This window comes from Tauraco erythrolophus, chromosome 9 (genome assembly GCF_009769465.1).
Source record: "Tauraco erythrolophus isolate bTauEry1 chromosome 9, bTauEry1.pri, whole genome shotgun sequence".
NCBI classification, from domain to species: domain Eukaryota; kingdom Metazoa; phylum Chordata; class Aves; order Musophagiformes; family Musophagidae; genus Tauraco; species Tauraco erythrolophus.
In genome coordinates, this window is record NC_141473.1 from 12,138,120 (window position 1) to 12,161,986 (window position 23,867).

At 45.2% G+C, this 23,867-nt stretch overlaps 1 protein-coding gene across 3 annotated transcripts in view; it reads left to right on the forward strand.

The window, feature by feature from the left end:
• Positions 1 to 17,006, forward strand: part of XPNPEP1 (X-prolyl aminopeptidase 1) — a 30,322-nt gene extending 13,316 nt beyond the window's left edge. For 2 of the 3 annotated variants that reach the window (XM_009988163.2, XM_086616325.1), the window contains 13 exons: positions 1,103 to 1,184; positions 2,080 to 2,290; positions 5,978 to 6,067; positions 7,403 to 7,453; positions 8,605 to 8,663; positions 9,336 to 9,413; positions 9,954 to 10,025; positions 11,336 to 11,396; positions 12,241 to 12,310; positions 13,495 to 13,668; positions 14,534 to 14,610; positions 15,308 to 15,406; positions 16,454 to 17,006. In XM_009988163.2, the coding sequence (XP_009986465.2) occupies positions 1,103 to 1,184; positions 2,080 to 2,290; positions 5,978 to 6,067; positions 7,403 to 7,453; positions 8,605 to 8,663; positions 9,336 to 9,413; positions 9,954 to 10,025; positions 11,336 to 11,396; positions 12,241 to 12,310; positions 13,495 to 13,668; positions 14,534 to 14,610; positions 15,308 to 15,406; positions 16,454 to 16,582 (1,253 nt within the window). In that variant the 3' untranslated portion in view covers positions 16,583 to 17,006. The remainder of the gene's footprint in view (positions 1 to 1,102; positions 1,185 to 2,079; positions 2,291 to 5,977; positions 6,068 to 7,402; positions 7,454 to 8,604; positions 8,664 to 9,335; positions 9,414 to 9,953; positions 10,026 to 11,335; positions 11,397 to 12,240; positions 12,311 to 13,494; positions 13,669 to 14,533; positions 14,611 to 15,307; positions 15,407 to 16,453) is intronic. The other variant, XM_086616324.1, reaches the window with a different exon arrangement.
• Positions 17,007 to 23,867: the final 6,861 nt, after the last annotated feature.

Sequence of the window (23,867 nt, forward strand, 5' to 3'; positions counted from 1 at the left end):
ATTAAATGTCTCCAGCAAAGCCAAGCTCAGTTATGAATGAAGGGTTTTAAGATGGACCAGAGGAGGTCATGAGAGAAGCTTATTGCTGGGTGCCTGGTTGATTTCCTATCCTAAAGGTGGAAGGGGGAAAAGTTGTCTTTAATTTTATCTAATTCAATTCACTGTATTAAACTCCAGACAAGTTTCTGGGGACAGAAAGAGAGCCACAGAGGAGGCTGTTGCCTCCTTCCTGCATTGGGAGTTGGCTGAATGAGAAAGTTTGTACCCATGCAGTAAAGAGTTCTTTGTGTCTCTTTCCTGCTTTCAAGTGACCTACTCATTCCCTGGAGAGAATCAAACTCTATTTTTACTTTCATGGCAGAATTTGCACAGTTCAATGAATACAGTGCTGGGTTGTGATTTAGGACATGTTAGTTCTTTTCCCAGCCGTCCTGCTGGCTGGCCTTATTGCCTCGAGTAACTCATTTTAGCTAATTGGACACCCTGGAGTTTTTATTTGACCCTAAAATCAGGAGTTTGGAGATGCTGAACATCTACCTCCCCTCTTGACTTTGCCTGGAGTTGTCCAGGATAAAATATTTGAGAAAAAAACATAAGGCTATGCAGTCTGAATCTGAGATGTTGGAGACATCCAAATGAGAGGCCTTTTTGGACTATTTTAGTCTTGCCTATTTTATCTTCTTCTTCCCTCAAGTATCAGAAGGATTGAAGCAAAATTTAACTTGTAACTTTGAAGTATTCTAGCTGTTGAGAAGTGAGCTTTTGTTGCATTGCACAGACCAGAAAGGGCAAACTACTTTTTTTTTTTGTACATGTGTCCTTGTCTTTTTTGCCTGTACCTGCTTTCTTCCAAGCCAACCCTCCTTCAGAAGTTAAACCACAATTACTTTGCCGAATGGGAGTGTTTAAACTGCAGTTCTGGTGCCACCTCCTGGCAAAAACTGAGGATTGCTGGAAAAGCAGCAGGACGTGAGACAGCTGGATGGGAGCGGGACCCATGGCCTGCACCCGTGATGACTCATTGATTGACTGTGTTTTGCTGACATTGTTTTTGACTTTCAGATGAACCAGGACTGTGATTCTTGGCGTTCTTATTTTCCAGGGCTTTTCAACCTCCGAGGCTCTGATGTTGAGTACAATCCTGTGTTTTTTGCATACGCCGTCATAGGACTGAACACAATCAGGTGCTTGTATTCCCCTCCTCTGTCCCCAAGATGCATTTTTCTGTGGGAGATCTGTTCTAGCAAAGCATTTGTCTTTTCAAAGTGCCTACGCCTGGGCACTTTAATGTCCTTTTTGACCACTGTTGTCTTCAACGTTAATTACTTTCCTTCCCTGATCAGAGCTAGAGAGGCAGCCAAGAGCTCTGCTGTGCTCTTCAGCACCTCGGCTGACTTGCTGGGTGACCTTGAGCATGATCGTTGACCCCTCTGAGTAATGTGGAGGGCCCTCGGAGCCCTGAGTGAAGTGTGGGTAAGAGCCAATACTGGCCTGGACATTGGAAAACTTTTCTCTAATGGTGTTGATGAGTCACTTCAGAACTGCAGGGACTGAGTAGAAAAGTTTCAGGACTGATTTATGACAGGAGGCTTCTTGCCTGTGACTGCCCCATATAATGAGCCCCAGCAAGCACAAGTCCTTTAGAGGCATGTGAGGTAAAACCTGGCTGGATAAGTACAGGTTATATGTGAAGATTGAGCTGAACTTTCCAATTCAGTGAAAATGATAACGATGTGGTACTTAGAACAAGAGTAGCTTGTCTATTTCCAGATGGCCATTATTTGCCTCTGTTACTCTTTCCTGCTTGAAGTGCAGTGATGGGAGGCAGCCGTTTCAAATGCATCATACAAACAAAAATGCTATCAGCTCTTTTCCTCTCAGCAGAGTGGTACATCTTAATTTCAAAGCAGGATTTAAGATGTGTGAAGGCCAGTGGTTAAAACAATACAGGACATAGTGCATAATTAAAGAACTCCTTTGTCCTTGAAATGTCACCAGAATGGTTTCTCATTCCCTCCTTTATGCCAGCCACTGTCAGATGTGGTCCCACCTATCTGCTCTGTCCGATTTGTTTCTCAGGCTCTTCATCGATGGTGACCGGATGATGGACCCAGCTGTGAGGGAGCACTTACAACTCGACTCCACCCTGGAGCCTGAGTTTAAAATCCAGGTGATGCCCTACGGATCTATCCTGTCAGAGCTGCAGGCCGTTGGTGCAGGCCTCTTACCCAAGCAGAAAGTGTGGCTCAGTGACAAAGCCAGCTATGCTCTGACTGAGGCCATTCCCAAGGTTAGTGGCCCTTGCAAGGGAAAAGACTTCTCTCCACTCAACGTGATCAAGAAACAGTGTTAATGAGGGCAAAGCATGATGCAGGCTGGAGCTTGTGCGGAAGAGATCCAGCCATCCTGAGATATTGAGGGGTTGTTAATCCTGGGGTCACTCTGGCTGGAGTTGCCCTTCCAACTCGCTAAGCTGATTTACCCAAAGAATTTTCAGCTTAAGATAAGAGAAATACGGTGAGAGAGGGGAGGGAGAGAGGGAGCAGGGTGAGCTGAGGTCATCCTGCCTATGGCTGAAGCATCAGCCTTATGTGGACCAGGAGTAAGAGCTGGAAACTTGCAGGAAGGCTGAGGGAGACTTTCAGGAGAGAGCACTGGTCTTGATCTTAGTGTCTGGAGTTGATTCCCCTTATTTATTTCAGTGGCTTGAGAATATCAGGCAATATGTGATGTCTTGTACTGAAGACAGGAGAGATAGGGCAACAGAGTCATTGCAGCAGGGAACCTTGTGAGAACATGGATAACCTGCAGGCACTGGTTGTCCATGTAGCAAGTGCATCTGTTGAGGGACAGTTGTAGCGTCAGAATAATTTCTGTACAGCTGTGCTTGTTGTATCTTACTGTTGTACTTGTACTTGACTGTCTGAGAGGCCTGCAGTACACCTCATATTTCAATAGTCATGAAAAGAAGTGCTTGGAGAAGGACACAGGAGCAACTACAGACCAATAAGCTGGTTTCCATGTATCTTGTGTACATCTCTTGTTTGCCAGAGATCACATTCTCTGGAATGCCATCCAGTTTACAGAGCTATCTAGCACCTAACAGTTACTGTGAGTAAATATGGTTGTGAGTCAGGGACCAGTGGGTATTTTCCAGATGTTGCTTTGGAATACTAGACCCTCTGAGCAGAATCTGTGCTTTGCTGGGTTACTAAACAGTCCAGGCTTCCTGCCTGAGAATCATAAGGCTCAGATGAAGGGGCTGCTGAAGGAAGAACTAAATTGTAAAATGTGTTTGACTGCAAGTCTGCTTTCACCCACCACCAGGTTTCTGCTTCCACCAGGCAGGCAGGTCTCCTGCCTGTTTCATGTACTGTATGGTTGTGCTGCAGGTGTGCGTATGAAACAGCCGTACCTGTGACAACAGAGCTAACTCACGGGGCCTGAATGTTTTTTCTGTATACAGGAATTTTAAGAGTAGTCTCAGCTTTGTGTCTTTCAAAAGACAAAATTGCAAGAGCAGAGTCTGTTTGTGTATCCCCAGGCTGCCACAGTTTGATACCAGCACAAATCTCTGCTTAAACTCTCCAGCTGTCATGGCCAAAATAGCAGGAACTATGCATTATTTTTCTCCAGTGATGACATTCACTTATGTACCTTAATAGCTTCATTGCACTTGGTGCATCAGGACAGATGGTAAAACCAAACAGATCTGGAAAATTTTGTTGCTTTCGATGTATCCCTTTGATATGGGATGTGGTGCTCTGTGCGTTTGCACAGACTTGAGGGAAACGTAGTTTGCCTTGTGTGAGGTGTTTTTTTTTGTTGTTTTAAAAACCAACAAGACATATATGTGAGGAAAATAGACTTTTTTTTTTACCCCAGCCCAGGGTTAAATCTTCCCACACCATCTATCCATTTCTAGGTGCAAATGGCCTTTTAATGTAGAATACTGACATTTTGACGACTCCTTCATTCAGGGTAGCAGAAAGCATAGAGTCTATGGAGTGTTCAGGATAAATTGTTGTTGCTCTTTTGACTTCAGAGTAGAGTAACCCTTGTTGTTTTGTAGTTGGAGTCAATGGCCTCACCTCAGTTTGGGTAAGTTCCTGTAGATGATTTACGCAGAGCGCCCGTATGGAAAAGTACAGCAGGTCTGGCCTAGATTAAGGAATGTAATGAGTTGTTGTTACATTATTTACGCCTTTAGCACTGGGAGTTCTGACTGATACTGAGTCATTATAGTGCTATAAACAACATTTGAATGGTGTTTATTTGTATGCTGCTGCATTGAGAATAGGAAAATAATATGTTGCTTGGGCTGTGATTGTGTAGGTGCTCATCCCATCTCCTGATGGGTAGAGACTATAGTCCCTCTGTATGCAATGGGAGGGTTCCTGCCTCAAGGAGCTCTGTGCAATGGAAAGCAGGAGAGGAAGGACTAAAATGTCTTGATGAAAAATTACTTAGAGAGTCACTGGAAGAGCCAAAGGTTTCCCAGTTCCTCATGCTGGGTGTTTTTCTCCAGCTCTGCACCACTTTACACCAGCTGAGCGACTGGCCTAGGGTGCATTGAAGAACCCCAGTGCTGGAAGTCCATCTCCCGTCTGTCTTTATCAAAGCCAAGTGTTGACATTGGCAAAAATTCAGTCCATTATTAAACACAGATCTGCAAACCCTTTATAGATTTGTCTATAGCTGCATGTAAATATGCTTTTCACAGAAGACTAATAGAACCTATCAGTATCTGTAAAAGGCAAGCCAATCGAAGAATCTGACCATTGAGAAGTTTTGTCCTGACTCTGATAAAAGAACTTTCCTGGCTTTCTTGTGGCTTCTTCAGTACTTTAGTTTATATATAATGCAGTGTGATTGTCTTGCTGTTTTTAAGTATTTGGAAACTGTAAGCCTGTAGGCTTTGTGTGAAATTGGTTTTTGCTGAGAGCCTACCAGGCCTTTCCCATGAATTTGAATGGTGTTTATTTGTATGCTGCTGCATTGAGAATAGGAAAATAATATGTTGCTTGGGCTGTGATTGTGTAGGTGCTCATCCCATCTCCTGATACATGATGGGTAGAGAACTGTGGGGCAAAACACTTAGTTTTTGTTCATTCTTCTGATGCCAAGTATGATGAGGCTTGGGCAAGTCACTTCTGTGAATTTCTGAAGATGTGCTCAGAACCAGCCGAGCATTCCTGCTAATGTAAGGACAGTTGGTGTTTTGGGAAGCGCACAGTGGTAAGGGATCAGTTACTAGTTCTTAATGCGGGGCTACCCAAACCAGGCACAGGAAAACTGTCTTAAACTGCTGATGTAAGCAGTAAGTGGACAGTATGTAAAGCTCAGGTTTGCAAAGGCCTTTTGTGTTCTTGGGCCCTTGATGTGTTTGTCAGAGCTGCTGATTGTTGGAAGCGGTGACACTCAGTGCTGGAGGAGCCAGCCCCTTGGGGCGTCCTCCGGGTTCAACTCCAATGCTCCGTACTTAGGCAGGTTACCCTTTGCTCCCTGCTGCCTGAGGGTAACAGTAAAGTAAGAAATCCAAGTGACTTTTTGGGTCTGTTTGCACATCCTGAGTTCCACCTGAGTCCCTGGGATTGGTGTTTCTCATTGGCCATCTCTAGGCCTTTAGTGTACAGCAGTAACAGGAAACCCATAGCTCAGACATTGATGGTATCCTGATATATATATTGTGTATATATACATGGTATTCAGGATATCCAAATTTTCATCCTGCTTCATGACAAGCTGTTGACTCTTTAGTTACCTGGATTTCCTTGCGGCTGTTGTTCCTTCAGTCAGGGACTTTCTTCTCTTTTTTTCCCCAGTACACTTAGCTGACTACTGGCAACCAGTATCTCACAACGCTGAAGGTTGAGAGGGACTGCTAAAGTACGAATTGTGGCCAGGCTGAGTTATTAAACCTGCAGGATTATGTAGTCTGACTAATCCGCAAGTAATCCCTGTCCTTCTGCTGCAGGCTTACCGGTACCTCACCCCGTATACCCCCATCTGCATTGCAAAAGCTGTGAAGAACACATCGGAAACAGAAGGCATGAGAAGAGCACATGTAAGTGAAGCCTTGAGAGCCTCTTTGCACCTGGCAGGAGGTTTGCTTTATGTTTAGGGAAAGAAACTACATTTTCCTTTCAGTCTTAGTGTTTTGGATTAAAAAGCAAGTAAGAATTTGGATGGCAGGATAAAAATGGTTTTCCATCAGACATCGACTGCTGTTGAATTGGGCTTTTTGCTTGTTTAGCATTCCCTTGGAGTGAAGAACAACATTTGTAATAGTGTGAGGAACCAACCTTGCTCTGTTGGAAGACCGTGCAGACTTGAAAAGTGTTGTTAAGAGTATGGGCCCTCAAAGGGATGTTCTCTCCCCTTTGCTGGTTCTGTTGTCTTTCTCAGTGGAGTCTTCAAATTGTTATCACTTGAATAAATGCAGCCTGAAGAACACAGAGAAATTCTTCGACACGGTGCAAAACGCAGGCCAAGATGCTCAGAAGCAGCCAGTGTCTTCAAAGCACTCTGTTTTTGTGTCATCATCATCATGACACTCTGGAAATGAGACTGATTTCCCAGGAAGCTTCATATTTTCAAGCAAGGAAGCTGCCTGTGAAACAGATTCATGGCAGGGCTGAAGTTTTCTCGTGTTTATTTCTAGTTAATTTTCAAGCAGCAGTTTTCACAATGGGAGAAATGTGCCAGTTAAAGCAGGGCTGGCAATTCTGGGCTTGTCCTATATTTTCTGCTAGTTTCTTGTGAACTGCTACTTTCTATTTCAATGCTTTTCTTTCCCTGTTAGTTAAGGGGAAGTAAAAATACTTGTACTGAGCAGAGACACTTTGTCACCCGACACCTGAGGACAAAATTGTGCCTTCCTCTGGTACACTTGTCTCCTGCTTCTTGCTGCTGCATGCTGTGAGCGTGAAGAAAAATGGGGGCCATCAGGCAAGAGAGAAGCCAGAAGCTGTGTGACAGAGTCTCTGTGGTGCCCGTGTGCCCAAAGGACACGTTCCCCTGTTGCATCGCCACATGTGTCGTGTGGTTACCTTCCACGATCTGAAATAGAAGGTCTTTTGTGTTGAAGCAAAAGAGACTTGAAAGTCGTGTGTGGGGTAAAGTCAGTGTTTGCTGAGTTCTTGGTAATTCTTCACAGTAAGATATTTCCCAGCAGTAAACCTTTATTAACGTTTATTTAATTGTCCAGATACATCTCCAGTGCTTGTATTAATTACAAGATGCAGAACCTGGAACGACCTCTTAAATCATCTCTTAGTTTGTATTTCTGAAACTTGCAAGTTAAATTCTTTAATTCTTTTGCATCAAAAACTGTTTATACTGAGGCTTGATAAATCTTTTTTCTTCTCAATTCCATTTTCTTGTGCCTCTTTTAACATAGATTAAAGATGCTGTTGCCCTGTGTGAGCTCTTTAACTGGCTAGAGAAAGAGGTAGTGTATTATTTTTTTTTTTTTACCTTGAAGATTTTATTGTTATGTGAAATTCTTCTTTAGTATAAACTTTTCGATAGTCTTTAAGGTGCCTTTGCAAAAAGTGGGAAAACAGTTGGGGTTTTATCTGGTTTTGGAGGGGGATTTCAATCATACTTCCATCCAAGGCTGAATGAATTTTTTTTAAAACATACTCCCATTCATTTTACACAGACCAAAGCCAGAGCAGGTGAGAAATTACCTGAACAGGCTTAATACAGTGTTAGTACTTTCCTGTGCTGGTTTGGTAGTATAAATCACGAAATAATATCCAGTTTGGTGCAATACTTTGGAATTGTTCTCGTGATAATTAATATTGTCTGACAGTATGGACAGATTTGGCATTTATGAATGGAGAGGTGCAGTCATGCCCATGTGCGGTGAAAAACGGATAAAGACGAATTACTCGTATTTGCTCTGGGTTAGAAGCACACAGTGAAGGTGCAGAGTGCCAGGTGTTACACAGCAATTTACTAAGCTGTGCTCCTTCTGTGCTGCTGCATGTCTGAGTCCGTTGATTTTAGCTGTGGAGACGACTTGCGGACTTCCAGGAGGTGCCTTTTTACATGTCTGAGTACCTCAAGAAATCTGCCTCAGGGGTTATGAGACCTAGCTCTTGCTCCCCTGTGCCTGTTGTCCATTGCTGGGGAAGTTGTGTCACAGGTTTAATTTATCAAATGCCTGAAGTAAAATTTAACATCCTTTGTTTTTCCTGCAACTGCTTCCATTTCTAATTTCAAAGCTTAAAATTTCTGCTAATACCATGGGCTGTTGGAGAGAACTGTTTAAGCATAGTATAACCTGTCTGTGAAGAGATGTTTCCTTACGAGATGTTACCTCTGTACATATCTTGCTGAAGTTAATACTGCGCTAACTGCTCCCTAGTCAGGATTCATCAATGCTGCTGTGACTGTCTCTGCTTCCTGCTTCTCACGTGCTCTGCACAATATTGCTAGGCATGTGTTTGCCATTATTGAGGGATGAGGATAGAAAACCAGGAAAGAGGCCACTTAATGATTGGGTTTCATGATGCACAGATGAGGCCCAGTGCTTAAGCATATAGCATTTTCTTTGCTGGTTGTGCTAATTCAACCTACATCTTTGTCCACTAGGTTCCAAAGGGAACAGTAACAGAAATAATTGCAGCAGACAAAGCAGAGGAGTTTCGCAGGTAAAAAGTAAATCCCCTGTGAGGGTGTTTTCTGGGTGGCGTTTGTATCCTTTGTTTTTATTTTATTCTTTAGAAATCCATCTCACTCGCAGATATATTTTACCTGACGACAAACCATTACTACAGGATTTCTTTGAACACTTGAAAGAGTTGGGGAAGAATTGAGTCTCTTGGGAGATACAAGTCCCAGCCCTCTGGATCCTATCCACTTTCCTTTTGAGATAGCAATGAGGAGTGCCGCGGGTTAGGACACTTAAATACAAGATGGTTGCTCACGGAGGAGTTGATACAGGAGTTCTGTTTCCTCCTCGTCTTATGGAGAATGAGTACCATTTGTATGGAGAGATACTTCCATATGTACATCAACAGGACCTCTAAGAATGCCTTCTGAGTAAATAAGTAACAAAGAGGAAATTGTTCAGGACATCTCTGCCCTGGGTGGTCTGGGTTGTGAATTTTCTGCTTGTAAGGAAAGGGTAGAGACGGAAAACAGGTTTCTGCATGGTTGGGAGGATAGAGCTAGATTCTATGCAATTCTCCTATACAAGTGCGCTTGCCCAGATGGCTTTCAAGGCTAAGGTGATGTGAAATTGAGGATGGGGCACTCCAGCTGCCCCAGGTGCCTCATGCTCTTCTGGCTTGTGCTGTAGTGATCACAATCTTTTCTTTCAGCCAACAGAAAGACTTCGTTGAATTGAGTTTTGCTACCATATCAAGCACAGGTCCAAATGGAGCCATCATTCACTACAAGTAAGAGAAACACAGCTTGTCCTTTCCTTCTTCAGCAAACATAGTTTGAGGAATGAGCTGTCTAGCTGCTTTGTGGAGTCACAACAGAGTACTCCAGGGAGATGTAGTCACTGTTGATTGCCATCTTGCTTTATTCCATCAGAGCTTCCACATTTATTAAATAAAGATCTTTCCCTGCTGGCAGCATGCGTGTATTATGGTGCTGATCTGCTAAGGGGCCATAGAAAAGGGCTATTTTGGGGGTAGAATTCTGGGAAGGATGAGTATGAAGTGCAGACTGTTCCGAAATGTGTCCAGGAGCAGATGTTGAGGGGTTTGCTGGAAGCAACAAAGCTATTCTCTGTACTGTAGTGCTATGTACTGTAGACAAATACATTCCTCAGTATGATCCCTGGCTCAGAATGTGCGGGATTTCCATCACTGCCACAAGAAATCAGAGCCAACACATCCAAGCTTACACTTAATATGGTTTCTGAACTGCAGACGTGGGCTGGAGACCTTAAAACTGTGGAACAAAAAACTTTGTGTTTAACTGAACAGGCCAGTTCCTGAGACCAACAGAACGCTGTCTGTGAACGAGATCTACCTCCTGGACTCGGGAGCACAGTACAAGTGAGTGGGATGAATTGTCCTGAACCGCTACGTTTTCTGCTCCCAGTGACCACTTGCAGGGTCAGCTCACAGTTGCTGTGGCAGGCATGGCAATATGTAGTTTTGAGTCCAGTGCCCTGTGGTGGTTTCTGCCTTTCCAGAAAGTGGCTTGAAGGGAGGGTTTCTCATCCCAGTGGCCACTTGGGTCTCAGGTGTGTGTTTTGGGAAGGCGTTATGTCTGTGGACTCCACTCAGTTCTGTTTTGACAGTACCGTTCAGTGGCCTCTGTGTCTGCAGCTGTTTACTGTGGAGCTTTGACTCCATCGAAGATGAAAGAAGTGATGTTTTTATCCGGTGTAAATAGATGAGAAGTGGCTTGTTCAGAAAGATGCAGGACAGACTTGGCTGCTCCTTTGAGATGAGCTTTATCTTTAGAGCTATGCCTTTTTATTATGTCAGTCAGGAATAGCTTTGAAAAAGAACCATACAGACATCTTTTGATAAGATTTGTTAGAAGGAGATCTTTTTTATCTCTGCTCTGATGGCCTAATTAACTGTTTCCTTAGTGCCACTACGAAAAAGCAGCCCTTTGAATACAATGTAAGCTGGACATCAATGGCACTTACCACAGCATTGTGACAGGGATGCTCCACTTGTCCCTGCTGAGAAGCTAAACCATGAGTTCTTTGTGACCGTGGCCAGTGTGTGCTGGGTAAAAGTGTAGGCGCAGGAGTGAGTGTTTCAAAGGGAACTTATTATTTCAAGAGCCTCTGTGTTTTTGACAGCAGGCTCAAAATGATATGTGTAGAAGCAACTCAGAGCCAGTTTCTGATGTCTCAGACTAACCCCTAACCAAATGCTGGTTAACTTCTAGAAATCTTAGCACAAGATGTCCTGAAGATGAAAGGGGCACTGTGCCCCTTTACACTTCCTTTTCCTGAGCTGGTAGCTGTCATTTGTGCATAAGTATATATTTTTAAGCTTCTAACGAATTATCTTCCATACAAATAGATTGAATTTTGCTTTCTCTGTTCTGTTCTCAATGGGCAGGTACCAGTTGCTAAACCTCAAATTAGCATTATTTTAATGAGCAGTTTAGATTCTAATTTGTGAAGAGCTCTGGGATGCTTATGGATGAAAGATAACATTTTGAATTGTAAATCATTATTGCTACATCATCAGTGTTGTGTAGCACAGAGCAGATGACTTTACCCAATTATGAGTTTGGTTGGTTTTCTGCAGTGTGACTGGTTTTTCTGTGCATTCTCACTTTGATCTTTCTTTTTTCCCCCCATCCCTTTGCTTCCTGCGTCTTTGTTTGCCCCTGGAAGAGATGGTACAACCGATGTGACTAGGACAATGCATTTTGGCACACCATCAGCCTATGAAAAGGTAAGTTGACAACTCAGTGTGATTTGTGATCTGACCCTTATTATTAGAGATGCTTAAACAAATTAGTAATGTGTCCTGTTGCTATATAGTCAAAGTGCTCTATCAAGTATTGTTTATTTAATAATATGTGACAGCATTTTCATAAAGACTGAAAAGGAAGCTGTCAGACTTCAGACTTCCAAAATAGAAACTAAGCAATTTAGAGAATGACGCTTTTCTATCTTAAAACGTACACCTCTCATGTGCGAAGTGACATGTCTCCTCTAAGAAATAATAATACCAGCTGGCTGAGGATAAATGTTACCGGCTTGTCCAACATGGGAGTTAGAGGGGTTTAATTTAGTGCAACGCTCAGTGTCTAATGCAAGGCTGCAGTAGTGGCTTGTGTCTAGTGTACCATACCAAAAACCAGCCTCAGACTTATCTGAGAAGGTCTGTGTTGGAAATTCAGCAATGTAATTTTGTTTATTTTAAATTTCTTCTTTAATTAAGACTAATTTCATCATTATAGTTTGCTCAGTGATGAAAATATGCTGTAGGATATACTCCGGAAGTAAAACTACAACCACAAAGAAAATCAGTCATGTAGGTCAGGTGAATCGTGCTGCTAAACCTGCAATCTGAGTTTGTGACACACTCTCCATAATTAGCAGAGAAAGATCTTCGGAGTCATCTAAACTCTTTCTGCTCATGGTTTACTTTGGCATTGCCAGCCAAAGGAGAGCATGAGCAACTTTTTGCAGATCCTCCGCAATTTGCTATAAGATGCAGTGTTTCTTTCCATTCCTGGGGAGACAAAGTTTTGTCTCTCCCTGTTTATTTATGGCACACATTTCTTTAACAGGAGTGCTTCACCTATGTCCTGAAGGGACATATAGCTGTGAGTGCAGCCATCTTCCCAAATGGAACCAAAGGTAGGTTGGTGAGTTGGAGTGTTTTGACCAAGCAGTGACCTCTGAAGAACCATTTAGTGGTCTGAGAGCAACATTATGGTTGACAGGTCCAGATGTGTTGGGCAGATGTTGAGGTACCTGTCTGTGTCTGTTTCTATAACAATATTTTGGATTCTGGATTAGTGACGCCTTCTCTCTTGGCATCAGCCAGTTCTGAGAAGTCTGAAGGGTGTTCAAAGTGCTCTGGTTCTAGGGCGATAGTGACTTTCATCGGTTAATGGCACTCTAACATATCTGTGGCCTTTCTGTGCTTGGAGGTTGTCTTTATGCTTTACTCATGGCCCTATGAAAGGGAGAGGTCACTTTCTAGCTTCAAAAGGACTGGCTAATTCTCTTGCTGCTAATGTGGAATCTCTTTTATGAGTGAGCAGCATGGGGAAATGGCACACAAAGGAGCTGTTTTGATTTTTGTGCAGGAGAAGCTGTGGCATGCATTCGACCCTGGTGAATTTGTTGCGGGGTTATTTTCTCCCCGATCAGACTCCTTACACAAAGATGCCTCTTTTTAGAGTGTTCTCCAGTTCGCGTTCTTGGGTAGGTGAAGAAAAAGCAGCTGCGTAGTGGTATGAGAAACTCCAACTGAAATTGGAGGGCATTTGAACTTGGACATATGGGTTTGGTGTTCACATGTGGGCAACAGAAATCCTCTGCATTGGCCATCCACAAAAGATGTCTGGCTCATTAGTTCACCATATACAATTGGCAGGTCTTCTACTTGGGGTTCACTTAGTGCAGCTACCTGTAAGAAAGGTACTGAGTTCTCTGTAGGGCATATAATCACTAGATTCTTTCCTGAAAACCCCAGTGGAGCAAGCAGCAGTGCAATATTTCTGTTGCAGACCATATTCTGAAGAGCTCTGTAACAAGAGAGAGGGGGAGAGAGAGAGAGACACTTTAGTTGAGAAAGGGCTCGAGTGTCAGACTTGCCAAATCTGCCCTGTAACTTCTAACAAACCAATGACTTGCTTTCTTTGGTTGGTGATGGGTTTTTTTGAGGGCATGGTGGTGGGTTTTGTTTGTTTGTTTGTTTTCGGTTTCTTGCATGTTTTCCAGGTTTGAGCTTCAGTGTGATTATCTGCATCTCTGAAGGAGCCTGACTTGATCAGATTCTCTCTTCATGTCTGTCTCTTCTCCTTGGCCTGCAGGTCACCTTCTAGATTCCTTTGCCCGCTCTGCCTTGTGGGACTCTGGTTTGGACTACCTGCATGGGACAGGACATGGAGTTGGCTCTTTCCTAAATGTACATGAAGGTCCTTGCGGTATTAGCTACAAAACCTTTGCAGATGAGCCCTTGGAGGCTGGCATGATCGTCTCTGATGGTATTTAGCATTGGTGATTCTCTTTGGTTACTCGGGGAGGGACCAGTTCTTGAAGATTTTTAAGATGCAGAGGGAATAAATTTTGACAATGGTGTAAAGGAATGGTGAGGTCATAAGCTTTGGTCCTGCCTCCTTAGTTTATTTTAATTGTCATTTAAACTCTCTAGGTGAAGACCCTCTGATTTTTAGCTCTTTCACCTTCCATAAAGCATCTTTGCAGTCAGGTGCTGCTTCCTGCTCTCTACAGTGCAAACTTCAGCAGAGCTGTGCTGCTGACTAGCGCAGCTCTGGCATGCTGCCTCCCATTCTGCAGTGGAAGAGCTGGCTACAGTACAAAGTGGACACCAGGCTTTCAGGAGCTAATCCTGTCTTTGCTATGGGCTATTTGAGGCAGCTGTTAAATCTTTACATGCCTTATTCTTCCAGTAGTAAATTAAGAGCCTGCTGGGGTTTGCTGAGGGACTTATATTCCTTCAGGGCCACCAAGTCCTCTGAAGGAGTCAGGGGAGCACTCTTTAAAATAAGTGTTTTGGGGAAGGGGTTACCCACTTGCCTTCCATAAAGACATTAATATTTTCAGAGTTTCTGGTATTTGGAACACATGTACTCTGTGCTCTCTCTTGACTTGGAGCTCGAGGGCTGTCTGTCTTGTTTCTCCTCTCTTTGAGAACTTCTGCTGTCACCTTGCTCGGGGCTTCTGTGCAGATTAAGTAGAATCAGAAATTTGTTTGCCTCTGTGGAGGCCTGATGTCAAGATTGCTTAGTGACTTCAGTGGACTAAAGCCATGGAAAGTTTGGCCATAGGGAATTAAGTATTTGCACGGTGCAGCTATGTGGCTTAGTTAATTACTGTCTGTTTCTGCAGAGCCTGGGTATTATGAAGATGGATCTTTTGGGATCCGAATAGAAAATGTCGTCCTCGTGATCCCTGCCGAAACCAAGGTGAATGACCTGCTCAGGATGCACCTTTCTCCATGACTCACTGGTTGTAAAACTTAAAGTACTGGGACTTGAGGTGGGACTGTGCTGCATACGGTTGAATCCTACTCGAGACTCCTGGTCTACAAAACCCTGCTTTGGTGGAGGCTGACTCTAAGTCTCCCTTGCTAATGGGAGCACGGAAGACAGTTCTGCTTCTGCAGAGTTTCCATAGGTTGAAATGTGTATGTGAGAGTTGTTTTAAAATGTTTTCTGTCTGGATGTCAAAGACCAGAAGCATCTTTTTTCAGCCCTTTGGAGTCATTGCTGCAGAGTTGGTTGATCTTCTCAAGTTGGGATTTTCTTCTCTACTAGAGTCCTCAGTGGCAGTGGAAACAAAACTGCAGACAGATTTTGACATTGTAATTGCCAGTCTGTGCTTTTAGAAATGCCAAACTGAAAATGACCGTATAGCCATCAAACAGAGTCCTGTACAGTTGTGACCTAGGACACAGCCTTTAAAAAGTAACCATTGAAAGAAATAGTGAGGTTTTATGTAGAGATTCTTTGCTTGAGCTATAAGAAAAATGTTACTGTAAATTGCTACCCTCTCACCTGAATGTTACACGGGTTGTTCTGTAGTGATGACGTGAACTGAGGAGTGTGGTCTGGCTAGAGCTGTTACTAAAAATTTATAACGCCGTTTGTCTTTCTGCTGCAGTACAATTTCAAAAACAGAGGGAGCCTGACTTTTGAACCCTTAACCCTCGTTCCAATCCAGATGAAAATGATTGATGTTAATTTGCTGACACAAAAAGAGGTAAGTGTAACAATAGGTTTGCATTGCCTTCTTTGCACCAGAACCAGCTAGTTCTGTTCTGGTCTACAAGAACCACTGGCCTCTCTTCCATTTTCTAGATTCAGAGAGCAATTCTGAGCAATCTGACTTAATTTTAAACTTGATTCAGCTTTGAGTGGGAGGGTGGACTAGACAAACTCTCCAGTGGTCCTTCCAATCTAAATTATTCTGATGAAGGCAGTGAGGACCTCTCCAATGATATTGTTTTGGTAGTTCCCTTGATACGATATTTGCTGCTATCATCTCTTCTCTTTTCCTCCTCCTGCCTTAATTTGCTTTAGTCAGACTACAGTGCTGTCTCCCTAGAGACTTAATACTAACGACTGTCCCATGTTGTTGTCTGTATATACTTGTGACCAGTCCTGTTCAGCCATGCCACATTCTGCAGTGCATGCAGATGCTGAGCAGACATCAGTGGTACCTGCTCAGCAGCATTTATTTCCTGAATAGGTTCATACTCTAAACTTTCTGCTTAGATCACCCACTACCTTCACTGTTTCATCCTGTTTTTCTACGATACTCTTTATTTTGCCTCAACCCCTTGTCCTTTTCTGAATGATAATTCTGTTTGCTTTTACTTTTTCTGAAGAGGACTGTGAAGAGTGCCAAGATCTGCTGTAAGGTTACCTGTTCAGATCAATAGGGCAACTTGTGTCTCAGGACTGCATTGTTCAGTTAAAAATTTGCACAGCTATTTACTAGTCTGTGCCAAGGTAGCTATTTGACTTGCTGGAGGCAGTGATTTGCACTTTAAATGCTTGTTAGCTGAACTGAACCTTGGATCCTCTGAAAACCCAGGATGAATTGCTTCAGTTCCTACCGTCATCAAATTTATAAGTCACTTCCATATATCAGAGGTCTGTCTCGTTGGGACAGGATCTCATCCCAACTTAACAGATCAGTCTCAAAGAGCACAAGGGCCTACAAATGTCTTTGGCTGTATGTAACTTGTAAGGGCACCAGCTCTTCTGTGTTTGTGCTGAATGTCATGCCCCTCCCATTCTCTAGTGTAACTGGGTGAACGACTACCATCGGAAGTGCAGGGAAGTAATCGGAGCAGAACTGGAGAGGCAAGGCCGGCACGAAGCTCTTCGGTGGCTCATCCGGGAGACGGAGCCTCTCATCAGAGTTCAGTAGCACCACAGTTGTCTTCCATGCGTAGAACATCAGGACCGCTCAGTGTCACAATAATCTATGTCTTCTCGGCCCTTGGCACCACTGGGAGAACGTTCTTCGATAAACCTTTGGAAATGAGAAGAGGGATTTCATGTAGTGTTTCTCTCCCCCTGACATGTGCGGGTAATCTGGGGATATGGAGAGCTACTATCTGAACAGTTTGTTGTTTTTTTTGCAGGGGGAGGGATTGAGAATAGAAAGGAAACAAAATAAATAAGCATGTTGCCTTTGAAACAGGAATCTCCTTGAGGTAATGGTTCTAAGAGGCAATACTGGAATATTTTATACTGTCTGGTTTTTCACTGTGAAAACTCAGTATTTTTGCATACTTGGGTTCCAGTTGCTAAGATGTTACCCACACAGCAGGACTGATTACTGAATAAAAGTTTCCAACCCGCTGTTTGCTCCATCTGCCTTCTCTTGCCGTCAGTGATGCACTGGGTTTGACAGCTTGAAGAAGGGCAAGAACCAGATAACTCCACCTTTATGTGTGCGTCCAGCTCGGACAGTGGAGAAATGTGTGTAGGGCTGCTGTGTGCTAGGCGCGGGGCATATGTTATGGAGAGGCCTGATGGGAGCAGTCACTTCTGCCTGTGCTTGGTGGCAGATCATGGAAAGGATGTGGTGACACTTGGCAGAGGTTTATGTGTGCAGAGCACCCAGGCCAGTACGTCTTCTGTCTATTGCTGTGACTTAACTGAGTACTTGTATATCCCTTGGCAGTGCAGAATGTGTGGGCAGTATCATGGAATTACAGCTTTTCCTGGACACAAAGCAATTAAAAAAACAAAAAAAAGTTAAAAAAAACCCCAAACCAAACCCAAACACGTATGATGGACAAAAGAAGGTCTCTGCATCTTTGATTCAAGATCAGCCTGGCCTTGGCCACCAGGAATCATGCTCTGGCTTGCCAGGCAGTGCGCAAAGAGACATAGTGGTTGGGCGAGCTGCTGCAAGTTACACACAGGTAGGAGAGCTTCCCACCCCGGACGGGCAGTTCTCTGCTCTTCTCTGAAACGCACTGTGTGCAGGTGCATCAGAGCATTGTCCGCAGCGCTAAATGGCGGAGTGAGAGTATGTTTGCTAAAAGCAGCAGTCATTCTTACCATTAACGCTGAAAGTGTTGTGATCAAATGCAAGTTGAATATTAGATCTAAAAAGAGCCATTGAGTAACAGGGACTCAATTTCCTGATGTTTTAAAGAAATACTCTGTGCAAATGGAAATGTTCATATACATAACTTTCTTCTCCCCTCACCGCAAGAAATTCTGAGAGGGAAATATTAATCTCTGTTAAATGGCATGAAATTAGTATTTCCCTCAAGAATTCTGGAATTTGGAAGCAGTGTCATGTAGCTGAACAGAAAAGGACTGGGAAGAGAAACAGAATTGCCTGGCCTCCCAGCTGTGTTATCCAAGAAGGTGGTAAAACAAAAGCGCGGTAAGTGCTTCAGAAGGTCGTTTTCACCCCCCAGCCTCTGCACATAGATATATACGTGTTTAAATATCTAAGTGGTTTCCCACCACCCTCTGGAAGAATTGGCTTTCGTCTCAGCTGTGTGAAACTCAGCTCACATGTCCACCACTCCACAGGCTCGTGATGTGCTATCGACTAGAACAGATCAGCAAAAACGTTTCCACCACAGGTGCCTGTTGCCTCTGTAGGTACTGGCTGTGCCACAGGATTGAAGGACAAGTGAGGGATCTCCCTCCGAATGGGTTGTGCTGTGACAAATTGGTGCTTTCCCAGCAAAATCGATGTGCGTGCAGTGAGGCTGAACGATCGAGGAGCTGCCAGCCAAACGCTGTGGCCTCACCCAGCCGGGTGGGAGACCTGTGAGGCTGGAAGGCAGCTGCTCCCCACGACAGTGGTGGAAGTTCAAGTAGATGACTCTGCTGTTTGGTGTAGACCCGCGGTGAGGCTGCACTGCTGACGACAGATATTCCCAAGAATGATGTCCCAGATGTCCTGGCAAAGACCCAGCCTGGGTAGGTCTCCTCAAAGTCAAGGGCAAGTGTTTCCCATGAGAAGGCAGAAGAGAAGGATTTCTACCAAACAGTGAAATACAACAGCCAGGGAAGCTTTTGTCCTCTTGACCCAAAGCCACTGTGGTTGGCTCAGGCACCTCAGTGGGAAGGGGGGACATGACACCAAATGCAATTTGCTAGGTTTGAATGTCCGTGTTAGACCTTTCCCCACCTCAATTCCCTTTACCGTCAAATGCCAGCCTGGGGCGATTCCCACCCAGATCCCTGAAATTCATGTCTCTTTCCTGTCCCAGAGTCCCCTGCGGTGCAGTGGGGCAGAGGTGAGGCAATCCAGACTTCTCTGGACACCAGCCTAGGGAGCCTCAGCAGATACCTCCTGCCCTTCACTCCCCAGCTCATCCCTCCATGCCGCCTGGCCCCTGTGGGTTTGTCGCAGGGAGCCTGACACTGCATCTTGGTCACAGGAGATCTTTACCCCTTTCTTGGATTTGGGACCTCAGCAGATGGAGACGGGATATTTCCTGGGGGGCTGGCTGCCACGCATTCCTAACTCTAAGGCATTCACTCCTTGAAAACACAGCTGCAGTTTGTACCCTTTCCTGTCTGAGCTTTGGATTTCCAATGGAAATTAAAACTTGGCTTGTTTTTTTTTTTTTTCTTCTTCCAGGTTTTGATTTATTCCATCGCTGTCTGCTTTCCCTGGGTGGCCTCTCCCTTCCCCTCTCCTGGTGAAAGGAAAAAATTAAGGAACAGAGGAACAAGTAAAAGAATGAATGGAGACCAAGTTTCTGTCAGGTTTGGGTTTTATTTTTGTACGAGTGCCATCCACTGAAATGACCATAAAATTATACTGCTCAAGTAAAAATTACATTTTTATTTGATTTTTAAAAAATTATTTTCTTTCCCTAGAGGATTTTTTGTTGTTGTTGTGGGAAGGAAGGGGCATTTTCAATAACAACATGCTTAATGGTCTATTTTCAAGCCATTCAGTGCTGCAAAGCACGTTTCTTCTCCTTATCCAGCCTGTGTTACAGGGCACTGGCTGGAGTAAGCCTGTCTGATCCTATCACTTCATTCAACTCAGGAGCTTGGTGGGTAGTTGTACCTCACCACCACCTGACCCTGTTTCTACTCATGGCTCAGGACTTCAGCAAATGCACACTCTACTCAGGGTCCATGTGGCCACCCTGATTTATGTCACCAGAGCACTTCCCTCACTGTTCCCTGCCCAGCTGTTTGGTAACATTTGTGCTGGAAATCTCCAGCTGTGCTGTTACTGTGTTTGGGGGCTCTGAAATTCATAGAATCATAGACTGGTTTGGGTTGGAAGGGACCTTAAGGATTATCTAGTTCCAATCCCCGTGACATGGGCAGGGACTCCTTTCAGTAGATGATGTTGCTCAAAGCCTCATCCAGCCTGGCCTTGAACACTTCCAGGGATGAAGCATCCACAGCTTCTCTAAGCAACCTTTCCAGTGCCTCATCACCCTCAGAGTGAAGAATTTCTTCCTTAGATCTAATCGAAATCAACCCTCTTTCAGTTTACACCCATCACCCCTTGTCCTGTCACTACATGCCCTTGTGAAAAGTCCATCTCCAGCTTTTTTGTAGGCCACATTTAGGTACTGGAAGGCTGCTAGAAGGTCTCTCTAGAGCGTTCTCTTCTTCAGGCTGAACAGCCCTGACTCTCTCAGTTTGTCTTCATAGGAGAGGTGCTACAACCCTCTGACCATCTTTGTGGCCCTCCTCCGGACTCACTCCAGCATCTCCATGTCCTTCTTGTGTTGGGGACTCCAGAGCTAAATGCAATATTCCAGGCGGGGTCTCATGAGAGCAGAGTAGAGGGGCAGAATCACCTCCCTGAACCTGTTGGCCACGCTTCTTTGGATGCATCCCAGGATACGGTTGGCTTTCTGGGCTGCCAGCTCACATTGCCAGCTCATGTTGAACCTCTCATCAACCAGCACTCCCAAGTCCCTTTCCTCAGGGCTGCTGTCAATCCATTCTCTGCCCAGCCTGTGTTTGTGCTTGGGATTGCTCTGACCCATGTGCAGGACCTTGCACTTGGCTTTGTTGAACTTCATGAGGTTCTCACAGGCCCACCTCTCCAGCTTGCCAAGGTCCTTCTGGATGGCATCCCTTCCCTCCAGCATGTCCACCACACCACACAGCTTGTTGTCATCAGCAAACTTGCTGATGATGAGGAAACAAATTCTTTGTTTCCCTTGGAATAAAAATGTTACAGCAGGAGACAAATCCTACTTTTCAGTGAGGAAAATCCACATTGGCCCTACTGTTCAGTCACGAATCCTGACATGTGAATTGGCAACGTGCCTGTTGGTGTACAAGGCTTTTGAAGCAAATAGACTATTTCTCCTTGAGCAGAAGGATTTGTATTCATTCATCACCAGCAACAAATGCTCCTTCCCTTCACAAGCCAGGTGACTGCTTGGCCTCTTGGCAATCACCTCTCCTTCCTCAGTCTGAGGGTATTACCTTAAGAGTGCCTGGCAGCAGTAAAATCCAGTTGTTTTTTAACCTAGATGGCTCATAATTCACCCGTAATGGAAACCCCACTATTGTTCGCATGAGTATTAAACCCATTGCATTCCAGGACAGTTATTGGAGCAAGTTTTGACTTACCCTAGCTGAGCCTTAGAAAGAAAAAGAAAACTTCTGAGAACGCTGTTGTTGAGGTCCTCCTCAGCAAACCCATCAAGCCAGCCTGACTTTCAGGCTGCACACAGTGAATTGGTTGCCCAGTACCCATGAGGGGCTGGGTGCATTTCGGAGCGTGGACACTTATTCCCGTGGTTTCTTCAGCAGATAGTGACAGTGAGATCCAGGTGGTCAGAGCGGCCAAATTTTAAATCCTTCCTGGGGATCAGGAGATGGCATCTTCTTTCCTTTGCTGCTTCTCTGTCACGTGGGGCTCTGGCGGGATCTCCTCTGGGCAGTGTGTGGCTCAGGACAGCAAGGAGCTCACCCACATTTTGGAAGATGCTCATGAAAGGTTGAGTGAGGCTCCTCAGTCATTCAGGAGACTGCCTAAACATGCCTGCATGCTGGCACCTGATGCCCGGAGAGGGCCTGTCTTTGCCGGACGCCATCTCCTTTTGGCACTCAGTGAGAGTGAGTCAGCTGCTGGTGCTAAGGATTATCAACGTTTATTTTTGCTGACTTGTAGCAATTCACACCTCATTCCCAGAGTCCTCTGTCTGCTTTTTGGGGAAGTAACTGCAGGCCTGGGCATCTGGCCGATGCGTCTGGAGATCAGGAGTTAAATAAGTTGCCTGGTGTCACTGCTGTCAGCTTGTTTTACATGATTAGGACAAAACTCCCCATGGCTTTGGATGTAATAAGAAAAAAAAATGAAACAAGAGCCTCTGGAGGGTAGAAATATGAACTGGGTTAGTGCTTAATTAAGTTGCCTATTAACAGTTGCGTAGCGGCCTGGAAGAATTTTAATGTACCAATTAAAGCAAGGAGCTATCTCCTTGGCTTTCCACCACCTCTGGGGACGCTGTCAAGAACGGGGAGCTTGCAGATCAAGTGCTGTTTATTTTGCTATTTCCAGCTTGTTAAAATGGTTCTAAATTTGGGATCTGGCGGATGCCCACGGACATGTTTGCTTCCGCGAGGCAGTGGAGTGACGTCTGTCTGATGAAGAGATTATCATGGGAAAGAAATGGGACAGTAACGCCGTCTGACCCTGTAAAACCCCTCCGGTGTCTTACGGTTTCTCTGTGTTGCTGCATGAGGAGAAGAGGGTTTGGTGGCCGCAGGGCAGCTCCACGCTGACAGTGGGGTGTGTTGGTTTGGTATGTACAGCCTGGACAGCCGGTGTGGGCTCACAGCACGCATTTGGAAGGGACGTGCCGAGTTGTCCTGCCTATTTGCTGGCTGTCCCATCACTGTGCTGCACCACCCTTCAGGAGCTTGCCCAGCTCCGTTGTAAGCTGCAGGGATGAGGAGTCCCTCTCCAAATGTGCCTCATGCGAGGTGGCCAGAGAGCGTGGCTGCTCTGGTGACTAGGAACCTTCTGGTTTACAGCCAGAAGGTACTTAAGGCCATTTTAGTGCCACGTGCTCAAATCGCTCTTTCTCCCCGGTTGCTCACCTTCCCAAACGTGTTGCTGGGGAGCAGTTGTACCTCCTGCCTCTGACCAGCCCAAACATGCTGACCTTGTCCCATCACTGCACTCATGCCTCTGCGCATCCTTCTTCTTCCAGGAGGAACTCGTGAGAGGACTCGTTAGCAAAACCAGATGGGCTTTAGTCATCACAGTCCTTGAGAGCTGGCTTTTTGGAAGAAGAGGAAGAAATTTAACCGTGAAGTTGCTATGTCATGTTATGTTCTCACTGACATGTAACGTATTTTAAATTTGGACAACCCAATCTCACTCACGATGCACTAAGAAGAAAAGGCTGAGCAGAACGGGTAGGTGAAACCTCACTGTCTGGTAGAGAAGGGGAATAAGGAAAACAGGAGCTATTGACCTTTTCTCATCCAAACCGCGCACACTCTGGATCCCTCCACAGTGTCTCTTAGAGGGGGGGAAGTCTGCAGGGGGAAACGGCTCAGGAGGAGGGGAAGGGCAGCTGGATCATTTCAGTCCTCAGCGAGACGGCAGGGTGATGGAGCCTCTGTGGGCACATGTCCCTGGCACTTTGGGTGGGAAGTGAACAGCTTTCCAGCCCCGGCCCTTTGCAGTGGGCTTGGCCAGGGGGAGAGGGACACTGGCGGAAGGGTCTGAGGGAGATTCCTGCTGAACAACTCTGCTGATGGACAAGTCGATCTGTGCCACCATCTCTCTCCTGTTCACTGCTCAGGCAAAGGCTGCAGGCAGAGGGTTGGAGAAGCAATAGCAGGGTTTAGAAACTGGGGTCAGAAAAATGTAAAGACAGACGTCTGAACCCCTCTAACAAACCTTCAGCCTGATGAAGAGGGGACCCTGCATCTCCCCACTCCCAGCCCAGAGCTTGATCCAGGGGTGAATGTGTATGTAGCACTGACGGTGATCCTGACCAGAAACGCGCAGGGAGCACACAGAGCCAGCAGAGAGCAGCCTGAGTCATACCAACAGAGAGAGAGAAACCCTTTTTTTAAAATTTAAATTGCTTATGTTTTACTGGCCCAAGGGCTGGTGAAGGCTGCAGGGGAGTTTCATTCCTCAGGGCTGCCCATCGCCATCTCTCCCAGGAGCACGGGCTCCTGGTGCGTGATGCTGCCCCGCTCCCATGGTGCACCATCTGCAG